Genomic DNA, 23,648 nt, shown 5'->3' on the forward strand with positions numbered 1-23,648 from the left:
ACAAAAACTCTTATTTAACCATATTGCCCCAATTCTCTGCTTGTTCAACTCAACTCTTTAACCTGAGGCTAATACTTTATATTTATTCCTATTAAATTTCACATAATTAGATTCAGCCAGTAATTCTAGTCTGTTAAGAGCATTTTGGATCCCAATTCTGTCATCTAGCATATTGGGTATCCCTGTTAGCTTTGCATCATTTGTAAATTTGACAAGCATGCCACATATGCCTTCATTCTAATCATTGATAAAAATCTTGAGCAAACCCAAACACTTTAACCCCGCCAAGCCATTCCACTTGAGATTTCCCTCTAAGTTGACATCAATACATTAATCAACACTCTTGTCATTTAACTAAATTTTAGTCTATCTATTCTACTATCCAGTCCACATTTCTCCACCTTGTCCACAAGACTAGCATAACTTTGTCAAATGCCTGGCTAAAATCGAAGTTTATTATGTCTGTGGCACTTCCTTGAACTATTGATATGTCTGGCAACCTTGAGACAAAAGGTAAGAAAGATAAATTTGGTATAATTTGTTTTCTGGATGAACATAGGCTGTATCATGGGAATTTCTGCTTCCCTTTCTATATGTTCATGAAAAATCTTTGGTTGTAGTGGATATCATACTGGATTTGGAACTGGGAAGATCTGAGTTCAAATCCTGACTTAGACACCTGTTAGATATGTGGCTTTTGGTAAATCATTTCACTTCCTGGCCCTTAGTTTCCTTTACAGTAAAATGAGGGTATTGAATTTTGGTGATCTTTTAGGTCTCTTCCTTCCAGTTCTAAATCTGAATCTATGAAGTATTCTAGACTTTTTTTAATAGAAATTAAAATTAATATCATCAGCCTATATTTTGCAATATATGTATGTAATTAATACTACTTTTGCCAATGTACTTCTCTTTTTCACAGTTTTTCTTGTGTCCTTGACAATAACTCAGCAATTACATACTTAGCTTCTCTCAGTATTCTGGAATGTAATTCAACCAGCTTTACTGATATTGGAACCTTATTTTTCTTGAATCTGAAGCTCAAGTATACCTCTTTCACAAGAAAAGATGTCCTCATACTCTCAATTCCTAGCATCACTTCTGCTATTTTTGTATGTCTCCTATATCTGTGAATATGCATTCCCCCAAACAGGATGTAAATCTTTCAAAGTAGAGACTGCCTCACTTTTGTGAGTGTGGGTTTTTTTCCCCGGCACCTAGCAAAATACCTAATACATAGGAACTATTAAGTGTTTGATTAAGTCCCATCTTACAAGGGATAAAAGAGAAATCTAATGACTGGCTTTGTCAGTTACATTTAGGATTAGTAATGCAAGGTTGGTAAGTATCAATTTAGCAAACTTCATCTAATTCAGTCCAAATCTTCAAGGTTAGCCAATTTTCCTGATCACAGTGCCCTGGAGGTCAATACGGGTGATACAGTCCAGATCAACTTCTTATTAACTTCCCCTAAGTTCCCTATGGAATAAAGAATAGAATCCCAAAGGATTGGTCCTATTCCTTATTTGACAGAGATTTGTTCTTAGTATAACCTAAGAACTCTGTTTTGTTATCCTCAGTTCATCCTGGAGATATTTTTTATGTGGAAATTCAATACTTTTGTTTTCATTCTTAGTTACTTCCCTTTGCTTCCATCTTCTGTACACATCTTTAAAAATATGAGTCAGTATGTGAGTTCCTTTTGAAGCCACATTTCTCTTCATAAATGACTTCCTCTTCAGAACTATAGATGTTTGTGTTGTCAGATTTTTTGTCCTTGAGAACATTTCTTTGTTGAATTGACTTCCACTATAGATTTCAGGGCATGAAATATTATTTATTTTTTCCATGAATTCTTTAAAATTTGCTTTCCCTAAATATAATAACTGCATTGCTGTGGCCATGAACTCAGTTTATGTTGGTAAGTTGAATAGTTGAATTACTTTCTAGGTTCCTGTCTTTTCTTCTTGGGTAGCAATTTTTTTTTTCACATTGGTCCAAATCAGATCCATAATAACAACTCCACTTGTCACTTCCTCCATCCTTTAAAAAAATTAAATCATTACCAAGCCAAATCAAGAATTTCTCTTGGGGCAGCTAGGTGACATAGTGGATAAAGCACCGGTCCTGGAGTCAGGAGTACCTGGGTTCAAATCTGGTCTCAGACACTTAATAATTACCTAGCTGTGTGGCCTTGGGCAAGCCACTTAACCCTGTTTGCCTTGCAAAAAAAACCCCCCAAAAAACAAAAAAAAAGAATTTCTCAAGTAGCTACTTTTAGGAGAGAGAGAGAGAGAGAGAGAGAGAGAGAGAGAGAGAGAGAGAGAGAGAGAGAGAGAGAGAGATTTCATGTCTGCTTTCTAGCCTGTTTCCCGTTTCATCTGTTCATTACTTCTGACTGGTGATCTGTAATAAACCACTATGACAAAATCAGTTGCTGCTTCTTCTTTTGTTCAAACTCAAATTCATTCATGCTCACTCTTTATATTTCTTGATTTTACTCATAGACTAGATCCATTTTTTAAAAAATATTTTATATCCCCAAATTACATGTAAAAATAATTGTAGATATTTGTTTCATTGTTGTTGTTGTTTTTTAATTTTGAGTTCAAATTCTCTCTTCCCTTCCTCTCTCCTCCCCCCTCCAAGACAGTAAGCAATCTGATGTTATACATGTGAAATCATGTAAAACATTTCTATATTAAGCATTTTGTGTAAGAATACTAGAACAAAAAAAGTAAAAATTAGTATTCTTCAACAGACTAGATCTCTTTGATGCAAAGTGCCAATCCACCAATACTTTTATCTATTTTATTTCAATAAGATGTACATTTGAAGCATTGTAGATGGCAGCTAGGTGGTATGAAATATTAAGTGCCAAACCTTGAGTTAGGAAGACCAAAGTTTGAGTCTATTTCACATTCTTCCTTAGCTGCATGACTGATCCTAAGTCACTTAATCTCTTTCAGTCTTAGTTTCCTCATTTGTTAAGTGGAGATATTAATGCTACCTACCTTACCGGATAGTTGTGAGGATCAGATGAGACAACATTCTTTGCAAATCCCAAATTACTATAAATATATATATATATATATATATATATATAATATATATGTGCTAGCTATCATTATCATCATCATTATTATTATTAATATTATTATCACTGCTATGTTTTATTCCCACAATGATTCAGTGATACTGTGGTAAAATTGACTTCCTTGTCTTAAGATTCATGCATTAAGATTACTAATGAGCATTTATGTATAGACAAGTATCTAATGGCAAGAGTATTATCAGTATAGTTCTTTTGGGATGTGGCCTTCTGTGAAGTTTTGTTCTCTTGAAGAGGAGTTGATGTGAGGGGATGACAGTTAAGCTGGTACTGAAAAGAAATATAAGCGCAGGGTCTCATTGGGAAGGGGACCTTCTGGGCAGTCAATAAGTGGGTGACTTGACTCTGGATTCTCCCTCCCACCTAACTAGCTATATGAATGAAACAAGTCACTTAAACTCTATCTACCTGTTTCTTCATCTATAAAATGAGGAAAATAATCATACCTATCTACCAAAGATATTGTGAGGATTAAAAAACTAATTTTAATAAAGTACTTGACAAATTTAAGGTACTATATAAATGTTAACTATTATTGTTAGAGTCTTTCTATATCATTTATTGTGTGATAGCAAAAAAATTATTATTTACTCATTCCTCCTCATTTTTTTATTTAAAGTCCTCATGATCAGATCTCCAAGTCTCTATGTATATATGCAGACTCTTTGACCCTTGTAAGATGCACTCAGTCCCTTGTCAAGAATCCATCATTCCTGTATCTGAAACTCAACTGAGTTTTCCTTTGGGTAAAAAAAAATCAGTATTTCAAATAATTATTTAAACCACCACTCATCAATTCAAGTCTAGAGAAGAAAGAATGATTTTGTGAACAACAGATAAGTCAGCAGGCCTTGAAAGATTGAAAAAGTATGAAATCAGTGGTGAAAGCAGAAGGAAAATTGAGAGGGTGATGAATAAGTTTATTTTTATTCATTCCAAATTGAAGGCTATGGTGATACATCCAGGCTAAAATGTTAGAGACAGAATCATAGCAAAACTAGACTGGACAAAGGGTGAAAAGTTAGAATGGCTGACTAAGTGAGACAGAAAAACAGAAACACCTACTGAATCACTAGCACCAACTCTGTCTGCACCTGTGTTTAATTTAGAGGTCTTGTACAGAAAGAATGTCAAACTGGACCCTTCTTACAATATACTATCTAATGAGATCATGGCTGGAGGTAGTATGACTGAATTTTTAATGACTGAGTAGACATCTCTGTTTTATCTCCCAATCTTAGTGATGAAATCTCTGTTTTTCTTTGTTCTTGGCAACTGAATCAGAGTTTTAATGGAACTGGCATAGAAGTTATCATCTTCAGCATACAAGTACACATTTCCTTCCCTAAAATGATATCATTCTCATTTGTGAAAATCAATTTTTTTCAAAAAAATTTGAAAGTTTTTAATCTTCTTTGGATTTTATTCAGAGTAAGAGAACCCAAAAATGCTATGTGACATTTTTTGAAAAATGAACAATTGAAAGAAATTCAAAAATTTCGACTTTGAACTGGATGGTTTCTTTTGTTTAAAAAAATGATAAATAATATTTTGTAATGTTTTGTTAGTGAATGAAAGAATTCCAAATGATAAAAACAGTTAAATAAAAATGTGATCAATAAATCAAACATAACTTGAAGTTTAGTTTATGAGGGATTTGTCAGGTTTAATGCTAAAAGGAGTGCTAGAAAAACATTCCCACAGCTCTGGATTGGTTCTCAAGTAGTAGAGACAGAGATTTGTGTTGATATCCACCTCTTTACATCCCTTTCCTGGACCTTAAATCCTAAGCAGTTGGCCATGGGGCCATTGTCCCCAGGGCTAAGGGATCTAAGCCACTGAGTTGCAGAGTTATCCCTTAGTTTGAGTGTATGTCCAACAATCATTTCAACCACCATGGACGCTTTACTCTTTCCAGATAGATAGATTTTTTTCAGATTTGATCTCTTTATGAAATTGCTTGCAACTCAGCTGAAAATTGATGCTGCACTTAGGAAATGCTTCTCTATGTTTCTCCCACTGGTTGCTACAGGTGGTTTATTGGGGATTGGTTGGAGTGCAGCAAGACCTGTGATGGTGGAATGCGCACGAGGACAGTGCTCTGTATCAGGAAGATTGGACCTTCTGAGGAGGAGACACTGGACTACAGTAGCTGCTTAACCCATCGGCCCATTGAAAAAGAACCCTGCAACAACCAGTCTTGTCCCCCTCAGTGGGTTGCTTTGGACTGGTCAGAAGTAAGGAAATCTGAGGCTGTCTTCTTTTTTCCTCTGATATGTCTTTACTGTCAATAACAAAATACTTAATATTTTGGACATCTGAGCATGTGAGAAGTTACTAGTGCTTGCCAAAATAAGGATACCTGCATACCAGTAAATCTGAGTCATGTTATTTTCTATTATTGATAGGTAGAAAGAGTTTCCCAAGTCCTAGAATTTAATGAGTCTTTAGCATCCATTCTGTTGGAGAGAGAGTTTAAAGAAGGAGTTCTTAACTTTTTTTATATCATTGACACCTCTGGCAGTTTAGAGAGACCTGTGAATGCCTTCACAGAATAATGTTTTTAAAGTGCATAAACTAAAATGTATAGGAAAAAATATATCACAATACATTTATGAAAACAATTAAACAATTTGTGGACCCTAGGTTAAGAATTCCTGGGAGTTTAGGGACTTTATTTATAAGATTACTCATATTTTTTTAAGCTGCTTGCTGTTTTCAAGTAATGGTCCCCACATAGTCAGGAAAATGTGTATTTCTTTGAAAATGAAGTTCTTTCCCCCCTTTATTCAGCCTTTCATGGAAAAACAGTATTATAAATCATGTAAATATATCTTCTATTATCATTTGAATTTGATTAAATGTCTGCCTAAACCCAGACATATTACAATGATATGAACGTTTGAAGGTTTGGGCTCCTGCTTTCCAAATGCTTAAGGGAAAGCTTTCATTCTTTATGAATCATCAAGTGATCCTTTACTAGATTCTAGGATATTATAGAAAATGCTCTATCCAAGATCAAGGTGAAGAAATGTGGAGCATTGGCAACTGAATCAGAGTTTAGTATGGCTGAGGAATTCAAAGTTCTGAATGTGCCATTTTCTCACCTGAGCAAAGAGGGAGAATTTATTACAATGATATTTTTGGCTATACGTTGCCACCGAGAAAGCTAATAAAAAGCAGGGACATTAGAAGAACTCTTTAAAATGAAATAAGAGATGAAACTGATTCTTGACCTTACACTGTTCATCCTGGTGCACATACCCACTTTTACTATCCACATGCTCCTTAGGGTAGTAGCAGTCCAAGAGTCTTGCTCAGTAAAAAATGAATGTTGAAGAGAAAACAAAAATTTGCTTATATATTTGGTGAAAATATTCCATATTTAATAACATACCTTAGATGTTTATCAAGACAAGACTCATGTCAATTATGTTTTTTTATGAATGACCTCCACTGCTCATAAGTGTGACACTTACTTTGGATCTCTGTCATGAGCAAGACCTCCCAAGAAAATCAGGTTTGTCAAAACCAGACCAAACACTGTTCTTTCAGAAATCTCATGAGTGACTTGGGAGGTAACACTTTTTCCTCTGAATCTGTACTCCTTGAGGGACCGTGTTTTCTTGGAGGCTTGGTGGTATAGGAAGAGCAGTGTTTTAGATGGGACATAAAGGAGATTCAGACCATTGTGGTTACCCACAGAAGCTTTGGCAGAACTTGTTTTCTCCCCAGTTTCCTGGCCATACTCCAATTTCAATAATTACATTCTGACTACTTAACATTTCTCTTACAGTTTAAATCAAATATGGGGATTTTCTTTGTTTTCTGCTCTAAACTGTGGTATAGAATAACATAGGTCCCACAGTGATAAGTAGACAGACTCCTGGTTGAATTTGAAAGGCATGATTTCCTGAGTTTTCTTAGCAATTCAGTTTCTTAGGCTTTATGGAATGCTTTAATTGATAATGTTCTTAGTGGAAGAGTCAAAAGTTGAATAAAGTGATTTTAGGATCTTAAATCAAATCAGCAAGAATTTGTTATTTCAGCATTGTGCTAGAATAGTAAAGAACACAGAAAAAGTAGAAGCTTAATTCCTGTACCTCTTTTGCCACAATATCTTATAGTTTGTGGGTACTTGATAATTGTTTGTTGAGCTGAATTAAACTGAGTTAAGCTTTTACCCTCAGAAAACTTTTAATGTCATTACACGAAAGACTTATTTTCAAGAAACAATTTGAGAGCAAGATCATATATACATCCAAGTACCCAGTTTTCTGATTTTTAGGATTATAATATAAATGATAGGCATTCACCAAAGGAAAAAACAATGAGGGCTAGAGTTATGTATAAAATCTTTTGATGGATATGTGATTTGATTAGTTTTGAAAGAAGTATAGGCTTTGAATTAAGCAGGAAAATGGCTAGAGAACATTGAATAAAGGTAGAAGAAATAATGGCATGTTATGGCTGGTGGTTAGGGGTCTGGGGAATACATAGGTAGATGTTAATTACCAGATCTCCAGAAAAAAGTGGAGAGAAAAATCTGAATTATTGTCATTTTCTCCTTTGCTTTCTTAAGTTGAGACTCTAGACAATAAACAAAAGAACAAATCAAACTTTGATTTGTAATATTTGCCTTTTTTCTGAGTTGTAAATACTCAGATTGAATATTTAGCAACTGGTTCTAACTAGCTAACATCTATAGACTTCAGCACATCCCTGTGAGAAACAGCAAGAAGATGGATCTACCTAAGGCAGGAGGAGTATATTAGGAATGAGAGGTCAAGCCAGGTGATAGAGAAACTTTAATGAAAAAAATACATGGTGCATAAATACTACACTCTTACTCTTACCAGCACCATAAAAACAGAAAAACAAAAAGCTAAATTTTTAACAAAGGAAAGTAGAGAGAGGGGGAGAAAGAGAGAGGAGGGACAGGGAAAACACACACACACACACACACACAGATAGAGACAGAGACAGAGAGAGAGAAAATTACCACAAGAACAGCTAATGTTATGAATCTAGAGCCTAGGTTAATGTTAGTTATTGATTTAAATACATTCCAACTATCATGTTAAATTATTATATCAACTTTGTTATAATAATTATATTACATATTATTATAATATATTAGCAGTATTCCATAATAATCATAATCTTTTATTATATATTCTTATATAATTATATATCATTATGATAATTATGGTATCTGTTCTGGCCTTGTGGTTTCCTTGGTAAAGGGATCTTCCACTGAAGAAACTGCTTCTACCATTGAAGATTGGCCTCTTCTCTGTAACTCAGCATATTTGGGGGAGGGCTGTCTGGGGCCACTAAGGGGTTAATAGATTTGCCAGTATGAGTGAGAAGCAGAATTTAGACCCTAGTCTTTCTGTTCCTAAGATTGGCTTTCTATTCCCTATACCACCCTTGGTATTGATAACAGTTTTATTTATATAACATTTGTATATGTATCTTCTCATTGGACACAATAATGAGATGAGATTGGTAGTATAGTTATTATTATCTACTTTTTCAGATGAAAAAACTGAGGCTTAGAAATGTTAAATGACTTGTCCAGAGTCAGAGAGCTGGGAATGTAAATCATGGCTCCTGGTTCACAAGTTTAGTGCATGCAGAGTAAGTTTACTTGACCATGCTGCCTTTCAAAAAACTATCAGAAGAAACTTCTATCCAAGAGACTTCAGTTTAGTTTCAAAATCTGATTGATGCTCCACCTTTCTTAAATTTCTATTGGAAATGTTATAGAAATCACAGGAAGATATTTTGATTATTTTCTTCTGATTTCTTTTTGTTTTGTAGAAATTTTGAGTCTTTGAAAATATTTCCCTAGATGTTTTTAGTTTCTGGCTTTCTTGTGAAGGGACTTTTTTTTTGAAGATTTTATTTATTTTGAGTTTTATAATTTTTCCCCTAATCTTACTCCCCCCCCCACAGAAGGCAATTTGCCAGTCTTTATATTGTTTCCATGGTATACATTGATCCAAATTGAGTGTGATGAGAGAGAAATCATATCCTTAAGGAAGAAATATAAAGTATAAGAGATAGCAAGATCAGACAATAAGATATCAGGTTTTTTTCTAAATTAAAGGTAATAGTCCTTGGTCTTTGTTGAAACTGCACAGTTCTTTCTCTGGATACAGATGGTATTCTCCATCGCAGACAGTTCCAAATTGTCCCTGATTGTTGCACTGATGGATTGAGTGAGTCTATCAAGGTTGATCATTGACCCCATGTTGCTGTTAGGGTGTACAGTGTTCTTCTGGTTCTGCTCATCTCCCTCAGCATCAGCAAATCCCTCCAGGCTTCCCTGAATTCCCATCCCTCCTGGTTTCTAATAGAACAATAGTGTTCCATATATAAATACCGCAGTTTGCTAAGCCAGTTCCCAATTGAAGGACATTTACTTGATTTCCAATTCTTTGCCACCACAAACAGGGCTGCTATGAATATTTTTGTACAATGTTTTTACCCTTTTTTCATCATCTCGCAAAGGGACTTCTGCATCATGGTTTTTTTGGAGCTAGCAGTATTCTCACACTAGTGAACTTTGGTCTGTCTTTTTAGGGGCAGTAGGGTCAATGCAAGAAAGATATATTTATAATAATCTTTTGCTACTTTTCTGCATTAATAATCACATTGCTTATAATAGGGGCAATAGCTCCAGAAGATACTTGAGAGAACATGTAATCCAGGAGGAATTACTAATGGGGATAAGGAAACCTGAGGCTCACAGAGATCAGATAACCTGTCCAAAATAGCTAGTGTCAAGTAAAATCTGAACCCAGGTCCTCTACATTTCAAAGCCTTTCTCTTTCCATTATTCTACATTGCCTCTTCTTTCCCATTTTTTTAGGTTTTTGCAAGGCAAATGGGGTTAAGTGGCTTGCTCAAGGTTACATAGCTAGGTAATTATTAAGTGTCTGAGACCAGATTTGAACCCAGGTACTCCTGACTCCAGGGCCGGTGCTTTATCCACTGCACCACCTAGCTGCCCCTCTTCTTTTCCATTTTGAGACTGGACTTAAGCATGTCTTATTTACAAACACATAAGGAGCACTGAAGCTACTATTGTCTCACCAGCTATGAATACTTCAGCAAATTCACTTTCAGGGGTAGATGAAAGAATGGAATATTCATTGTTTCAAGACCTCTCTTGACCGTCACATGGTTCAAGTGGGTAAAGATGATCTTTTCTCCCTTATATTCTTTATTTTCCAAAATAAAAACACCAAGCTCTCCTCCTTCACTGGATTTTTTTCCCTCTTGGGGGGAAGGGGGGACAGAGATGGTGGGAAGGGGCAATCTACCAAAGCAAAATAAATAGCTTTAAGTGAAATAAAAGTCTGGGCAGCAATGGGAAAGGGAATGGAAACAAGGAGCTTGTTCTTCCCAGAGGAATGAGACTCCTCCCACTATTGAAAAGAGGCCCCAATAGAACAGTAGTCAGCCACACTGGTCTCTCTTGGTGAACCCTTTGCAAGTATTTCACATGGATTTTCTCTTGACACGCCTGTGCAAACTTCCTTCCTCTTTCTGCGCCCTCCTATCCCTCCTCCCCTTGCTGTCTGATCTCTGCTAATCACAAGGGTGAGGTTCAGCTGGTGAAAACATGTTATAGCGGGTGGAATTTACTCTTTGACCCCTTCCTTTTCTTCCCCAGCTCTGCGATATAAAATTTCCATTGTTGCAAAGCCAGGAACCGTTTTCTTCATCAATGCAACCCACCCTGTGCTTATTGTAAAAACATGCCAAATTACCCAGGTGGAAAATGGCTACTTTGGCAGCCTTTTGTGAAGCTAATTAAGCCACAGAATGGCTCTTCATTGCTGCGATCTCCCATGCCACATTGGTCTTTCATTGACTTTCTATCCTTCTCACCCTTTTGTGAAGAAAATAGCTCTTTAAAATATAGAGGAAAACAAAAATGACTGAGAATTGTGGGTGGGCTTCACCAGCCCTAATGTCTTCTTTTGATGTGTCCAGATAGTTGCTTTTGATTTCCACAGATGATACATTGAAAGAAATTGAATTCTTGTAGCACAGGGCAGAGATCTGAGCACTCTTTGCATATTATATACCTCAGAAAGATGTATCTACCTCAAACCCACTCCCCACCCCCATCTGTCTCCTTAAGATTCTAAACCATTGACAAATGCTTCTTCACATTAAGTCACTGTCTTGAGGAGACATGTTAAAATACAAATCATCTACCTGGGAAGGGCTAACAAATTAACCTATCATTCTGTTATTGACCTAGGTATTGGTTGGGAAACTTGAGAACTAGGAGAATGGGAAACAGAATAGGTAACTTCAAAAGGCAAGAACATAAAACTTGCAGAACATAGGATGATATCTTGGTTGGCAAGCCAACTCTGAAGTCCTAGAATTAACTCAGTCTTCATGGTTAATAATAACTCATATTTGGATAGTATATGAAGTTTTACAGTACATATTCCTCACAACCACCTTGTGTGGGTTGTGGAGTATTGTGAATCCCATTTAACCCTGATGAGGAAAAAGAATGAAGTTTGTATGGACTTGTAAGGTCAGATACAATCCTTCAAAAACCCTCTCTAGGTGGTTTTTGAGACTTGCTGTGGCCAAAAATTTCATCACTCTAGAACCAATCTAGTAATGAGTACCAATGAATTTAGCTAGGCTGATCCTCATCTGTGGGCTGCTAGGTGGTGCAATGGTTAAAGCACTAGCCCTAGAGTCAGGAAGACCTGAGTTCAAATACAATCTCAGATACTTACTAGCTGTGTGACCTGGGCAAATCATTTAACCCTTTTTGTCTTAGTTTTCTCATCTAAAATGAGCTGGAAAAGGAAATGGCAAGCCACTTCAGTACCTTTGCCAAGAAAACCCAAACCACTTTGGTACCTTTGCCAAGAAAACCCCAAATAGAGTTACAAAGAGTCAGACATGACTGAACAACAATGATCCTTCTATAACAGATATAGACCTTAGCTTGAAGGTATTTGACCTTGGTAGGACCTCTCCAGGTTTATACTTCCTGCACCATTATTTGATAATGTAGGGTCAATGTGGCATCGGAGTAGGGCTCCAATAGAAGATTCATCTGATTTGTCAACAGCTCTTTCTACAGCATACTTTAAGAAACTTTCAAGTATAAACAAAATAGAGAAAAGTTTTGTTATAAAGTGACAAAGAAGAAAGAGGGAAGAAGAAAAAAGAGGACAAATTAAAAAAACTATAGACAATGACTCTATCTCTTCTCCCTTACTTCTTGAACCTTTTTGTTTTATCCAAAAAGGCATAAGGAATTTGGGGGATGATGATGTGAATGGAAGAACAATTCTTAGTAAGTGAAGAATTTCACCATAAATCATTGCATCTAGATATTGAATAATGTTTATGCTTAGAATGTTTAGGGAATGTTTATGCTTAGAATGTGCAATAGAGGGGGCAGTTAGGCGGTGCAGTGGATAGAGCACCAGCCCTGGAGTCAGGAGTACCTGAGTTCAAATCCTGCCTCAGACACTTAATAATTACCTAGCTGTATGGCCTTGGGCAAGCCACTTAACCACATTTGCCTTGCAAAAACCTTAAAAAAAATAGAATGTGCAATAGAGTAGGAAGAATATTGGATTTGAATTCATGACCTTCATTCTAACACCAACTCCAACACTTATCAACAAATCAGTTTCTTTATCTGTAAAATGCAAATAACAAAAATATTTGCCATATCTATAGTGTAGGAGTAATTTAAAATGCTTTTTAAACAAGTACTCTCCATCAATATTATCATAAGGAGATTAGCCTTTCAGTTGTTCCTAGAAATAATTTTGAAAAATAAATTGTTTTAATTATCTAAAGATATGCAGCCTGTGGAACATGCAGCCTATGGGACATGAAGATATTCTGACTGTGGCAATGCTATGTTTGTGGGCTAGAGCCTGTTGGAAATAGCACAATCTGATGAACCCAGTATTATCTGAGTGCTTTTAGAACATTTCTCTTGCCGACATCTGTGAAGCCCACATGATAAGGAATAGGAGGAGGGAAAAGGGAGGGATATGTGGTTGAGATGCTCTTTATCAGAATTCCTAGGCAAGCATTTCTTCTTTTTTGTTATATTCTCCATTAGTCATGGTGACCTGCAATGAATAAGTGTGAAATTCTGGAAATGTGTAGTAATAGGAAACTCTGCTCCTTATTTTTATTTGTACATTATGTTAGTCTCTCATTTGCTTTGGAAGCCTGGCAGTATCTTTACTGGTCAGTGATTCAGTAGTTCAGTTGATACTTCTCTTTATTTTTGTTGCCACAGGATAGAATGTTGTTTGTCTTCCTTGGTGAGGTTTTAGTCTTGCTGTCCTGAAATTTTTCCTTACCTCAAGAAAGGGGGTTTGAGCCTTAGTAAGACAGTCTTTTTATTCCTCCCCAGAAGATGTTTCAAAACCTTCTCTTCTCCCTTCAAAACTCTGCACATTTTCCTCCCCATAATTTGTTGAAATTTGATGAAAAAGTTTGCTGAAAAATTTGCTGAAAAAATAACAGTTATTAACTCTTTTAGTCCCCTTTCCTCATCTCCAACCCTTTGATATCCTCTCCCACACAACACTCCTTTTCTTAAATTTTTGATGAGTTCCTAGCTAAGACCAATACCTCATGTATTCTTGATTCCATCTTCTTCTTTAGCATATTGCCAACTTACTCATTCTTTGTCTCTCCTCCTCTCTCTCTCTCTCATCTTTACTCTCTTACTCTCTCCCTATTTATTAGTTCCTTTTCCAAGGCCTTCAATTTCTCAAGGCTCCATCCTTAAAAAAAATAAAAGAATCAAAACAAAAACAAAAAAAAAGCAACTTCACTTCATGTGAGGACTGGTTATTCTTATCAAATGATTGTCCTAGATTTCTCCTTCCTTTCTCAAACTCTTAGACAAAAATATCTGCAAGAAATGCCTTCCCTTTTTCTCTAACTCATTCTCAGCTCTTCACTCAAGTGAAATTGGTTTCTCCAGTTACCAATAATCTCTTTATGGTTAAATTTGATGATCTTTTCTCAGACTTCATCTTTCTTGTCCTCTCTACTCCAGGTGACACTGATGGTCACCTTCTTCTGGATTCTCTTTCTTCTTTGGATTTTTATGACAGTACTCTTTCTTGGTTCTTCCTCCTACTATCTGAACACTCTTTATAGTCTCCTCATTCATATCATATCCACTAATGGGTAGTTTTCAGTATCCTCTGTTCTAGATCCTGATTTCTTCTCTCTCTCTCTCTCACTCTCTCTCTCTCACTCTCTCTCTCTCTCTCTCTCTCTCTCTCTCTCTCTCTCTGCATATATATATATATATGTATTGTCTCAGTGAATTCAACATCTGTCAAAGTTTTATCATCTGTATGTAAATGACTTATAGATCTATGTATCCAGTTCCCTTTATCCTGAGCTCCAGTCCCACATAACTTCCTTGGCTGCTGGATATTCCAAACTAGATGTCCTAGAGAGACATGAATCTCATCATAGCCAAAACAGAATATTCTCTTTCTCCTTAAATTCATCCTTCTGCCAATCCTTTCTATTTTTATCAAGAACTGCTACTTACTCCCTTAAAGTGTTGCTGAGAGCAAGGAGAGGCTAGAATGACTTGCCCAGAATTGCACAACCCTTGTGTATCAGATCAGACTTGAACCCAACTCTTCTATCCACTGACTCATGATGCTTTTTTATCATTTACCCTTTTTTCCCCCTCCAAAAGTGAGGATCTCTCCTGAGATCATATTTCAAACTACAGTGAGCAATCCTGCTTTGACTATTACTCTTAAAATATTCTTTACTTACATTCTGACTCTGCAGTATGACTTTTCCCTTGAATTTATCTCCTCCCACCATACTCACCTCTGATGGCTTATGTAACGGGGAACTAGGAATCTCTCTTGTCTCCCTTGTCCCCCATTACACAAACCATCAGAAGTTTTTCCCTGCCCCAGCCCCAGCACACTAATTCAAAGAGTATATGTGAAGTATTGTACTCACATTCTTGGGGGTACTCTTAGCTCCCCACAGCTAGTGGAAAAACAATTCCAGTACATCTCCTACTACAAGTGGCTTAATAATGAGATATAGTGGAAGAAACATTGGGCTTGAAGTCAAGAGGTTTAGAAGACCTGGGTCTGTACTATGTGACTTTGGTGGGCAAGTGACTTCACCTCTGTGGATCTCCGTTTTCTCATTTGTAAATTGACTAAATGATCTCAAAGGTCCAAATCTGTAATTTTTTCAGGTATAAGCTATTATGCACAGGGTCCTCTCTTCACATAGAGAAGTTATATTTAAAGGAGGAATATAGATAAAAGGAAGAAGTCTAGAAGGCTTCTAGAAGAAGTCAGCCACTATTACACTGGAAGCCCAATTCTTAGAGTCAGGCAATTCATTCTCTCCTCTACCTAATTATTAACCTAGAAGAGATGGAGACATAGAAATGAGAAACTACTTTTTGCTCTGGGGAACAGGCAGTAACCATGCCTAAAGATCAAAATCAAACTATATTTAGTTGATGGGTAAGAATGTATTAGGGGACTTTCTTTGTACCAGAAATCCTCCATGACATAAAGGAATCTAACCCCCAAACTACAAGAATGATCACCTTAAATGATCATAGCCTGACGTTCACAATTCGAAACTTTCTTTAGAGACAAGACTTGTACACATAGCACAAATCTTTCTGATAATATAGAATCTTTATCAGTAAAATATATTCTGAAGTAGGAAACTAAGGAATTTGCATTTCAAAAATTAGTATCTTATCACAGTTGAAAGCAGTCAGAGATAAGGAGAAATAGAGAAATAACTTACAAGAGAGAGAGAAAGTGAGAGGCAGAGAGAGAGAGAGAGAGAGAGAGAGAGAGAGAGAGAGAGAGACAAAGAGAGTGCCAAGAAAAGCAAACATTAGGATGCAGCTTCTAAAGATGCAGGGGAAAGAGAAAAGTACTTCTGCTTTAAAACATAAAGAGGCTTCACATCTGGGAGAGTTTGCCTAGAGTTTGATGTGTATGTACCCTGTATATACAAACATACACTTATTTCAGGAAAGACTTCCCTAAGATTTTTCTCTGTCTTTACAGACTGTCAGTGTTCATTTGTATTTGTCTCATTTCCAGTGCACTCCAAAATGTGGTCCAGGATTCAAGCACCGGATTGTTCTATGCAAGAGCAGTGACCTTTCTAAAACGTTTCCAGCTGCCCATTGCCCAGAGGAAAGCAAACCTCCTGTCCGCATCCGCTGCAGCTTGGGCCGTTGCCCTCCTCCTCGCTGGGTGACTGGAGACTGGGGCCAGGTAAGGCAGGCAGACTGTGGAGCCACATGTGTTGGCTTTTCTTGGCTGCTGCTGCTGCAGCACCTTTGGAAAATGAAGTCTGGATTTCCAGGTTTGGTGGATGCAAGAGCTCAGGAGATGAGTAGTAACACTTTAGAATTTCTGTATACAAGATAGGTGGGTGAGACCTTGCTTCTTCCCCCCTCCTCCCTACACAAACATTTTTGCCCTTTGTCTTTCATGTTACACACACAAACACAGACACACATTCTTATGCATATTATGGTTTCATAAGTACCCAAGATGCTCATCCATAATTTCTCAGACTCAAATGCTAAAATCTTAAATTTAAATTAAAAAGGGCAATCTTGTTAGCCAGAGAATTAATTGGAACAAAATTTTAATTCTCTTCCCAGGCCCAACAATCAACTTTATTTGGTGATCAAGAACAAAAGGAGATGATACTTCTCCCCTCAGAGAAAAAAGCAGGGTGGCTTATTTGGATAGGACTGAGGAAGTTCTAGGATATCTTTAAAAGAAAATAGTGATAACATATAAGTATTGATCATTTAAAGGAATACTCCTGTTTGAATTCCCCTAAGAATGATCTAGTTTCAAAATATTAAAAACTGCTAGCACCCTACTGACTAAACCTGTAATCAAAGGCTTAATAGAAAATCAAATCTATGCTTTCATATTTTTATATTAAAGTTTATAATTACAAGTATTTCTTTCCTAAAAGAAGTGTAAGACAGTACCAGAACTTGTCCTCAAGGAAATTTCATTCTCATTATATACACAGAAAGACACACACATTGCATAATAAATGATCATATAACAAACTATATATGATATGCCAAAATATATTTCTGGGTTCAGGCTATTTGATAGTATAAAACTGATATGCCAATTTAATTCAATCCAAACATTTATTAAGTCTCTCTAAATTGTTTTTTTAAAGTAAAAAAAATATGCTTCAATTTGTACTCAAAGTTCAGTTTTCTCTTGGAGAGCATTTTTCATCATAGCACCATAGATCCTTTGTAATTATATTGATATTGTGATGAATTGTTTTGTTTTTGAGTTTTTTTGGTTTATTTTATATTATTACAATAATTATATTATAAGGGTAAACATAAACCCATCTCCCCACCAAGATGAGAAACCTCAAGAATAGTGAGAGAGAGAGAGAGAAAAAAAATGTACTTCAGTCTGTATTCAGATTTCAGTCGCTCTGTATTTGGGGTGAGTTGCCTTCTTTATCATAAGTCCACCAGAGAACTTGCTTCAATATTTTTCCCACAGTTGCTATTACTAGCTGTATTTTCCTCCACTCTATTCCTCCCCACTCACATCTATTTTATTCTCTCTCTCCTTTCCTGTCCCTGTCCAAAACTATGTTGTATCTGAATACCCTCAGAGTACCCTCTCCCACAATCTTCCCTCTTTTCTATCACCTACACCCTTCCCTCCCCCCCATTCTCCTTATCCCATCCCTTTCTTATTATTTTTCTCTACTGTAAAATAGATTTCTACACCCTATTAAGTGTGTGTGTTATTTTCTTTCTGAACCATTTCTGATGAGAACGAAGGCTCACTCATTCCCCCTCACCTTCCCCCATTCCACTCCATTGAAAAAGCTTTTTTCTTGACTCATGTGAAATATCTTAGATCATTCTTCCTCTCCTTTCTCTTCCTCCCACTACTTTCTTTCCTTTATCACCATTTCTTTTATATACAATTATATTCCGCTCCTTCCTGTCCTGTCTATATATGCTCCTTCTAACAGCTCTTATAAATGAGAAAGTTCATATGAGTTATCAGTATCTTCTTCCTATGCAGGAATACAAACAATTCAACATCATTAAATTTCTCACAGTTAGTCCTTTTCATCCACCCCCTCTATGGTTCACCAGACTCCTGTACTTGAAGATCAAACTTTTTTTGTTCAGCTCTGGTTGTTTCAAAAGGAAAGTTTGAAAGTCCCCTGTTTTATTGAAAGTCCATCTTTTCCCCTGAAAGAGGATGTTCAATTTTGCTGGGTAGTTGATTCTCGGTTTACACCAAGATCTTTTGCCTTCCAGAATATCATATTCCAATCCTTCTGAGCCCTTAATGAAGATGCTGCCAGATTCAGTGTAATCCTTACTATAGAGTCATGGTAGTTGAATTGTTTGTTTCTGGCAGCTCTTAGTATTTTCTCTTTGACTTGGGAGTTTTGGAATTTGGCTGTAATATTCCTGGAAGTTTTTCTTTTGAGATCTCTTTCAGAAGGGGATCAGTGAATTCCCTCAATTTCTATTTTACCCTCTGCTTCTAGGATCTCAGGGCAATTTTGCTGTATTATTTCTTGAAAAATGAAGTCTAGACTCTTTTCCTGTTCATGACTTTCAGGTAGCCCAATAATTTTCAAATTATTTCTTCTGGATCTGTTTTTGAGATGTGTTGTTTTTCCAATGAGATAGTTCACATTTTCTTCTAATTTTTGACTTTTTTTTTGGAAGAGTTTTATTTCTTCCTGATTTCTTGCAAAGTCATCAGCTTCCTTTAGTTCCATACTGCATTTGAAGGAGTTATTTTCTTCAGAGAGCTTTTTTATCTCCTTTTCCAGATGGCCAATTCTGCTTTTTTAAAGTACTCTTCTCCTCATTTGCCTTTTGTGTTGCTTTTTTCCATTTGGCCTAAACTGGTTTTTAACATATTATTTTCTTCAGTATTTTTTGTATTTCTTTCACCAAGCTGCTGATTTGGTTTTCATGATTTAACTGCATCGCTCTCATTTCTCCTCCCAATTTTTCCTTTTCAAAGTCTTTTTTGAGCTCATCCATAGCCCGAGACCATTTTCTATTTCTCTTGGAGGTTTTGGACACAGAAGCTTTGATTTTGTAATCATCTGAATATTTGTTTTGATCTTCCATGTGACCAAAGTAATTTTCTATGGCCATATTCTTCTTTTTCTGTTGTTTGCTCATTTCCTCAGCCTGAGAGTAATTTACAGCACTTACAAGGCTTTGGGATTTCTTTGGGACACCCCACTACGACCTTTATTCCTCCAAGGTCTTATGCTCTCTTACCTGTGCTTTGATATGTAGATGACCACAGGCACTCCCCTCTGCCCTGGAACTGTGAGGAGGATACCTCCTGTCTTAGTATGGAAGGCTAAACTGTAACCTGGAGCTGAGTGTGGGCAAACAGCAGAGTCCTGTCTCAGGAAGAGCAGAGAGACCTCTGCAGTCTCCTCCGACCTCTTACCATCTGTGGGTTGTACTCTGGAGGTACAGGCTGGTTTCCCTGATTCCTACTGGAGATTCCTGTTGCAGGGCTTCTGAGGCCAGTGCTCCTCACTCCACACTCATTATGGTGCAGCAGAGTTCTCTCACCACCCTTCAAGCTATTTCCAGTGATCCCTGGGCAGGACTGGGCTGTGTGGCATTGAGGCCCTGGCTTTTTTCCAACCCTGGGTCCCGGTGAAACACACCTTTCCTACGGAACTTCTAAGTTATCTTGGACTGGGGAGTTATATCACTCAGACTTTCTGTGGGTTCTACCCCTCTAAATTTTGGCTAGAGTCACAATTTGATGGCTTTTGGAGTTTTTTGGGGAAAGACTTTCCATGAAATGCTACCTTCACACTGCCATCTTGGTTCCACTCCTAAGTCTCTAATTTGTGTAATGAACAGTTTTTAGTTGCTGAAGACACAATTCTAAAAAAGCAAAAAAATCATTCTTGCCCCAGAGGCACTTCTATTCTATTAGGATACTATTGAAAAAACACTATCTTAGAAGAGTTTTATTTTTAACCAGGAGAGAACTTTTCTGATCACATCCTCAGTTTTCTCTTGCTGCAGTATAAATATCTATTGATGGTTTGTTACTCCATGATCATTGAATTCACTGGACTGGTTGCTGATTTGGAATTCCTTTTAAAAACAGGATTGATCTAAAATTACAGATTGAAAAGCAGCATACTTCAGATCCATGAAGACCTCCCTCTGACACATACTGTGTGATTCTGAGCTGATCATTTAATGTCTCAGTGTCCCCAGAAGCAACTGTTTTAAGACAGTGAGTTATAGAGCAGGTGTTATTCTGTATCCCTGGAGGAGTGTCATCCTTGGGAATTCCTAGGCCAATGAAATCACTAGTTCTATTTTTTAAAAAAGTCGATCAATAAAATCTTTGTTTATTTATATACAGGACAACCTGCCCTACTTTTCTCTTGCTTTTCCCTCTCCCCTCCATACTCATGCCACAAATTGAAAATAGCCATGGTACATTCTAAAATATCTTTTAGTGGATTTTATGATGCCTTTATTTGTCATTCTTTCCTGGAAACTTGAAAAATGAAATATTTCTTTATGGATTGTGTCCTTTTTCACTTGGCAAATATTGAATTTCCCTTTTGGTTTGGTGCAGATGAATCCAAAATGGTTTCATCATATTTCCCTTATGACATACCAATACCACAGACACTATCAACGGGAATGGATGCTACATTTAGCTTTCTTGCTGAACCATCCAGCATAGTTTCCATATATTCAAGACCATTTCAGACACTTCTCAAAATCTCTTTTAGATTGGGGATTGGAGAATTGGTTTTTGACAAATTACAAATAGTTGTCCACTTTTATCCCTGGGAGTTGGGGAATTTTTTTTTAAGCTTAAGAGAAATAGGAGCCCTGATCACTAGAAGAGATATAAATAAGAAAGAGTAGACACATATCAATGTAAAGATTTACTTGGTCCCTTGAGGTATCCTTGAATTCCAGTTCTTTTAATGTAACAACAAAATCAGGCTTCAAGTCCACGATTGGGAAAATTAATGGGAAAAAGGAGACACTTCACCAGCTAACACCAGGTTTACCCTCTAGGACTCTGTAGATGTCCAAGTTAAGATGTATGAAAAATCACTTGCTTGTATTTTATTGACAGAGCCTAAACAAAACATTTCCTTCCTCTGGGTAAGGTTTGAAAAGGTTATTGTTATGCATTTGAAAATTGTATTACCCTTGTATCATAGTCTCCTGGGGGAGGTCTTGAGCCTGCAATTGGAAAATAGGGAACTTGTCCTCAAAATTAGTGTTTTCCCTGAACAGTTAACTTTCTTGGAAATTGTAAAAAGTAATATTCTAAAATGTTCCTAATGGTTACCTCTCCTTTGTGTGATTTCTTAGGTAGTTGCCTCCTCTTAGACTTCACTCTGATTAAGGCCCCAAAATAGAGTCACTGGGCCAAGGATTTCCCCTTACTTAGTTCTAAGTAGGAGTTAACTAGAGGACAGTGGGCATTCATTTGTCTAGGAACCCAGTCTTCAAGTCGACCTATACTATTTTGCAATTTTCCAGGTAGATAGAGAGCAACAATGACCTTTTGTCTATGAAAATAACCTGGAAACACTGACTAATCATTCCCTGTCATTCTGGGAATGTGTCTGCCCCCTTTTATGGGTTTAATGTTTTATTTTAACTTGAGAAGAATCCTAGAGTCCAGAACTATATTACTTTTATTTTCTGGCATAAAAATAGGAAATAAAAATCTATAAGTAGTAACATTGTTGATTAGTCTAGTACAACTCTCTCCAAGGAACTTCAGATGTGTTGGGAGTGTTATTTATATGCATAGGGTTTTAGAATAACAAGACAAACTATTTGTGCACCCAGGGAAAACTGAAGAATTAGATGGGACTCCCTTGTCTTTGAAAACTGCCCTTTCCTTGAGTCTTCCCTGGGGCATATGCAATTGTCTTATCATAAAAGTAAATAGGAATCATAGAATTTTTATTTTCATTAGAACTTTAATAGCAGGATTTCCTGGTATTAATATAAGTAATACATAAGTATATATATTTATGAGCTTAGAATCATCTTGAACATCTCAGAAACCAACTAAATCAATGTTTTCTTTCTGCCTCCTTGGGATGCAGTGTTCTGCTCAGTGTGGACTTGGCCAGCAAATGAGGACTGTTCAGTGCCTCTCCTACACCGGGCAAGCATCCAGTGATTGTCCAGAAACAGTTCGACCTCCATCAATGCAACAGTGTGAGAGCAAATGTGATAGTACTCCCATTTCCAATACTGAAGGTGAGTTGCAGATTGAACAACACAAAGGCAGATGGATGCCCCATGAGGGATCCTTTCCTTATTCATCCCCTTTCACCATCATGGTTGTATGATCCTGATCTTGTTAACAATATGGAAGCTGGTGAGTGGTGACCTCAGAATCCTCTTGGAGGCATCCAGAGATAGTGGAAAGGAGCACAAGCTTGGAGACCTTGGAGCCCCTGGTGATGGTTCTGATGTTAATTAATGTGTGATGTGACTTTCAGGCATTGAACTTCATTTCTTTGGGCCTCTGTTTCTATCTCTGTTTATTTTTTTAATGGAGGCTTAGAGTAAATGACCTCTGAGGTCCCATCTAATGCTGACAATCTATAAGTCTCTGCTCATCCTGTTTCACTTTAAGATGGAGACTAAAATGGTGCATTTTCCCTCCAAACCTGTTGTGCTGCTTTGCTGATAACTAAACTCTAGGAATGACCCTTGATGATCCATTCTTTAAAATGAGACATTTCTGTTTACTTTCAGCACAGAGATACATTAACTCCATATTGAGGATTAAGTTTCATGCTTGTAAAAGTATAATGAAAACACATGTTTGAGACTACTTGTGTTTCAAATAGTTGTATTCTTTCCTCATTTTTCAAAGGGGATGCTCATCATTGAGCTGTTTTAACAGGGTCTGGAGGATCCAGAAGCTTTCTCTCCTTAATGTTCATTCAGAGATCTCCTTAGTACTTTCAGACACCAATAGAAGGGAGATGTTGTGATCCCAGGGGGAGAATCAGAAATACAGAAAACTCCTACAGTTTGATGACAAAAACTTCTATTTAAGTTTGTTTTATTCATCCATTCAGTATAGGGACTACAAAGATAAAGTAAGGATGCATTGTCCTGTGTGGTTTGCTTCAGGATGGATTGTCCTGTGTAGTTTGCTTCAGTCAGTAGAAAGGGGATACATTTTAGGAAGGGTACTGACAATCTTGAAAGGATTCAGAGGTGATGAAGGGCTTTGAGATCAAGCTATATAAGAACTGATTGAAGGAAATGAGTATGTTTCAGTCTGAAAAGAGAAGACTTTTGAATACATGATAGCTATCTTCAGTTAGGAAAGATTGTTGCATGGAAGATGGATTAGATGCATTCTGTTTATTCCTAAAACTAGAA

General features: G+C 36.8%; 1 protein-coding gene across 6 annotated transcripts in view; it reads left to right on the forward strand.

Moving 5' to 3' along the window:
• Positions 1-23,648, forward strand: part of ADAMTS6 (ADAM metallopeptidase with thrombospondin type 1 motif 6) — a 336,979-nt gene that overhangs the window by 297,222 nt on the left and 16,109 nt on the right. For all 6 annotated transcript variants that reach the window (XM_074202710.1, XM_074202713.1, XM_074202711.1 and 3 more), the window contains 3 exons: positions 5,145-5,349; positions 16,270-16,446; positions 22,349-22,505. In XM_074202710.1, coding sequence (XP_074058811.1) covers positions 5,145-5,349; positions 16,270-16,446; positions 22,349-22,505 — 539 coding nt within the window. The remainder of the gene's footprint in view (positions 1-5,144; positions 5,350-16,269; positions 16,447-22,348; positions 22,506-23,648) is intronic.

Source organism: Macrotis lagotis, chromosome X (genome assembly GCF_037893015.1).
Source record: "Macrotis lagotis isolate mMagLag1 chromosome X, bilby.v1.9.chrom.fasta, whole genome shotgun sequence".
NCBI lineage: Eukaryota > Metazoa > Chordata > Mammalia > Peramelemorphia > Peramelidae > Macrotis > Macrotis lagotis.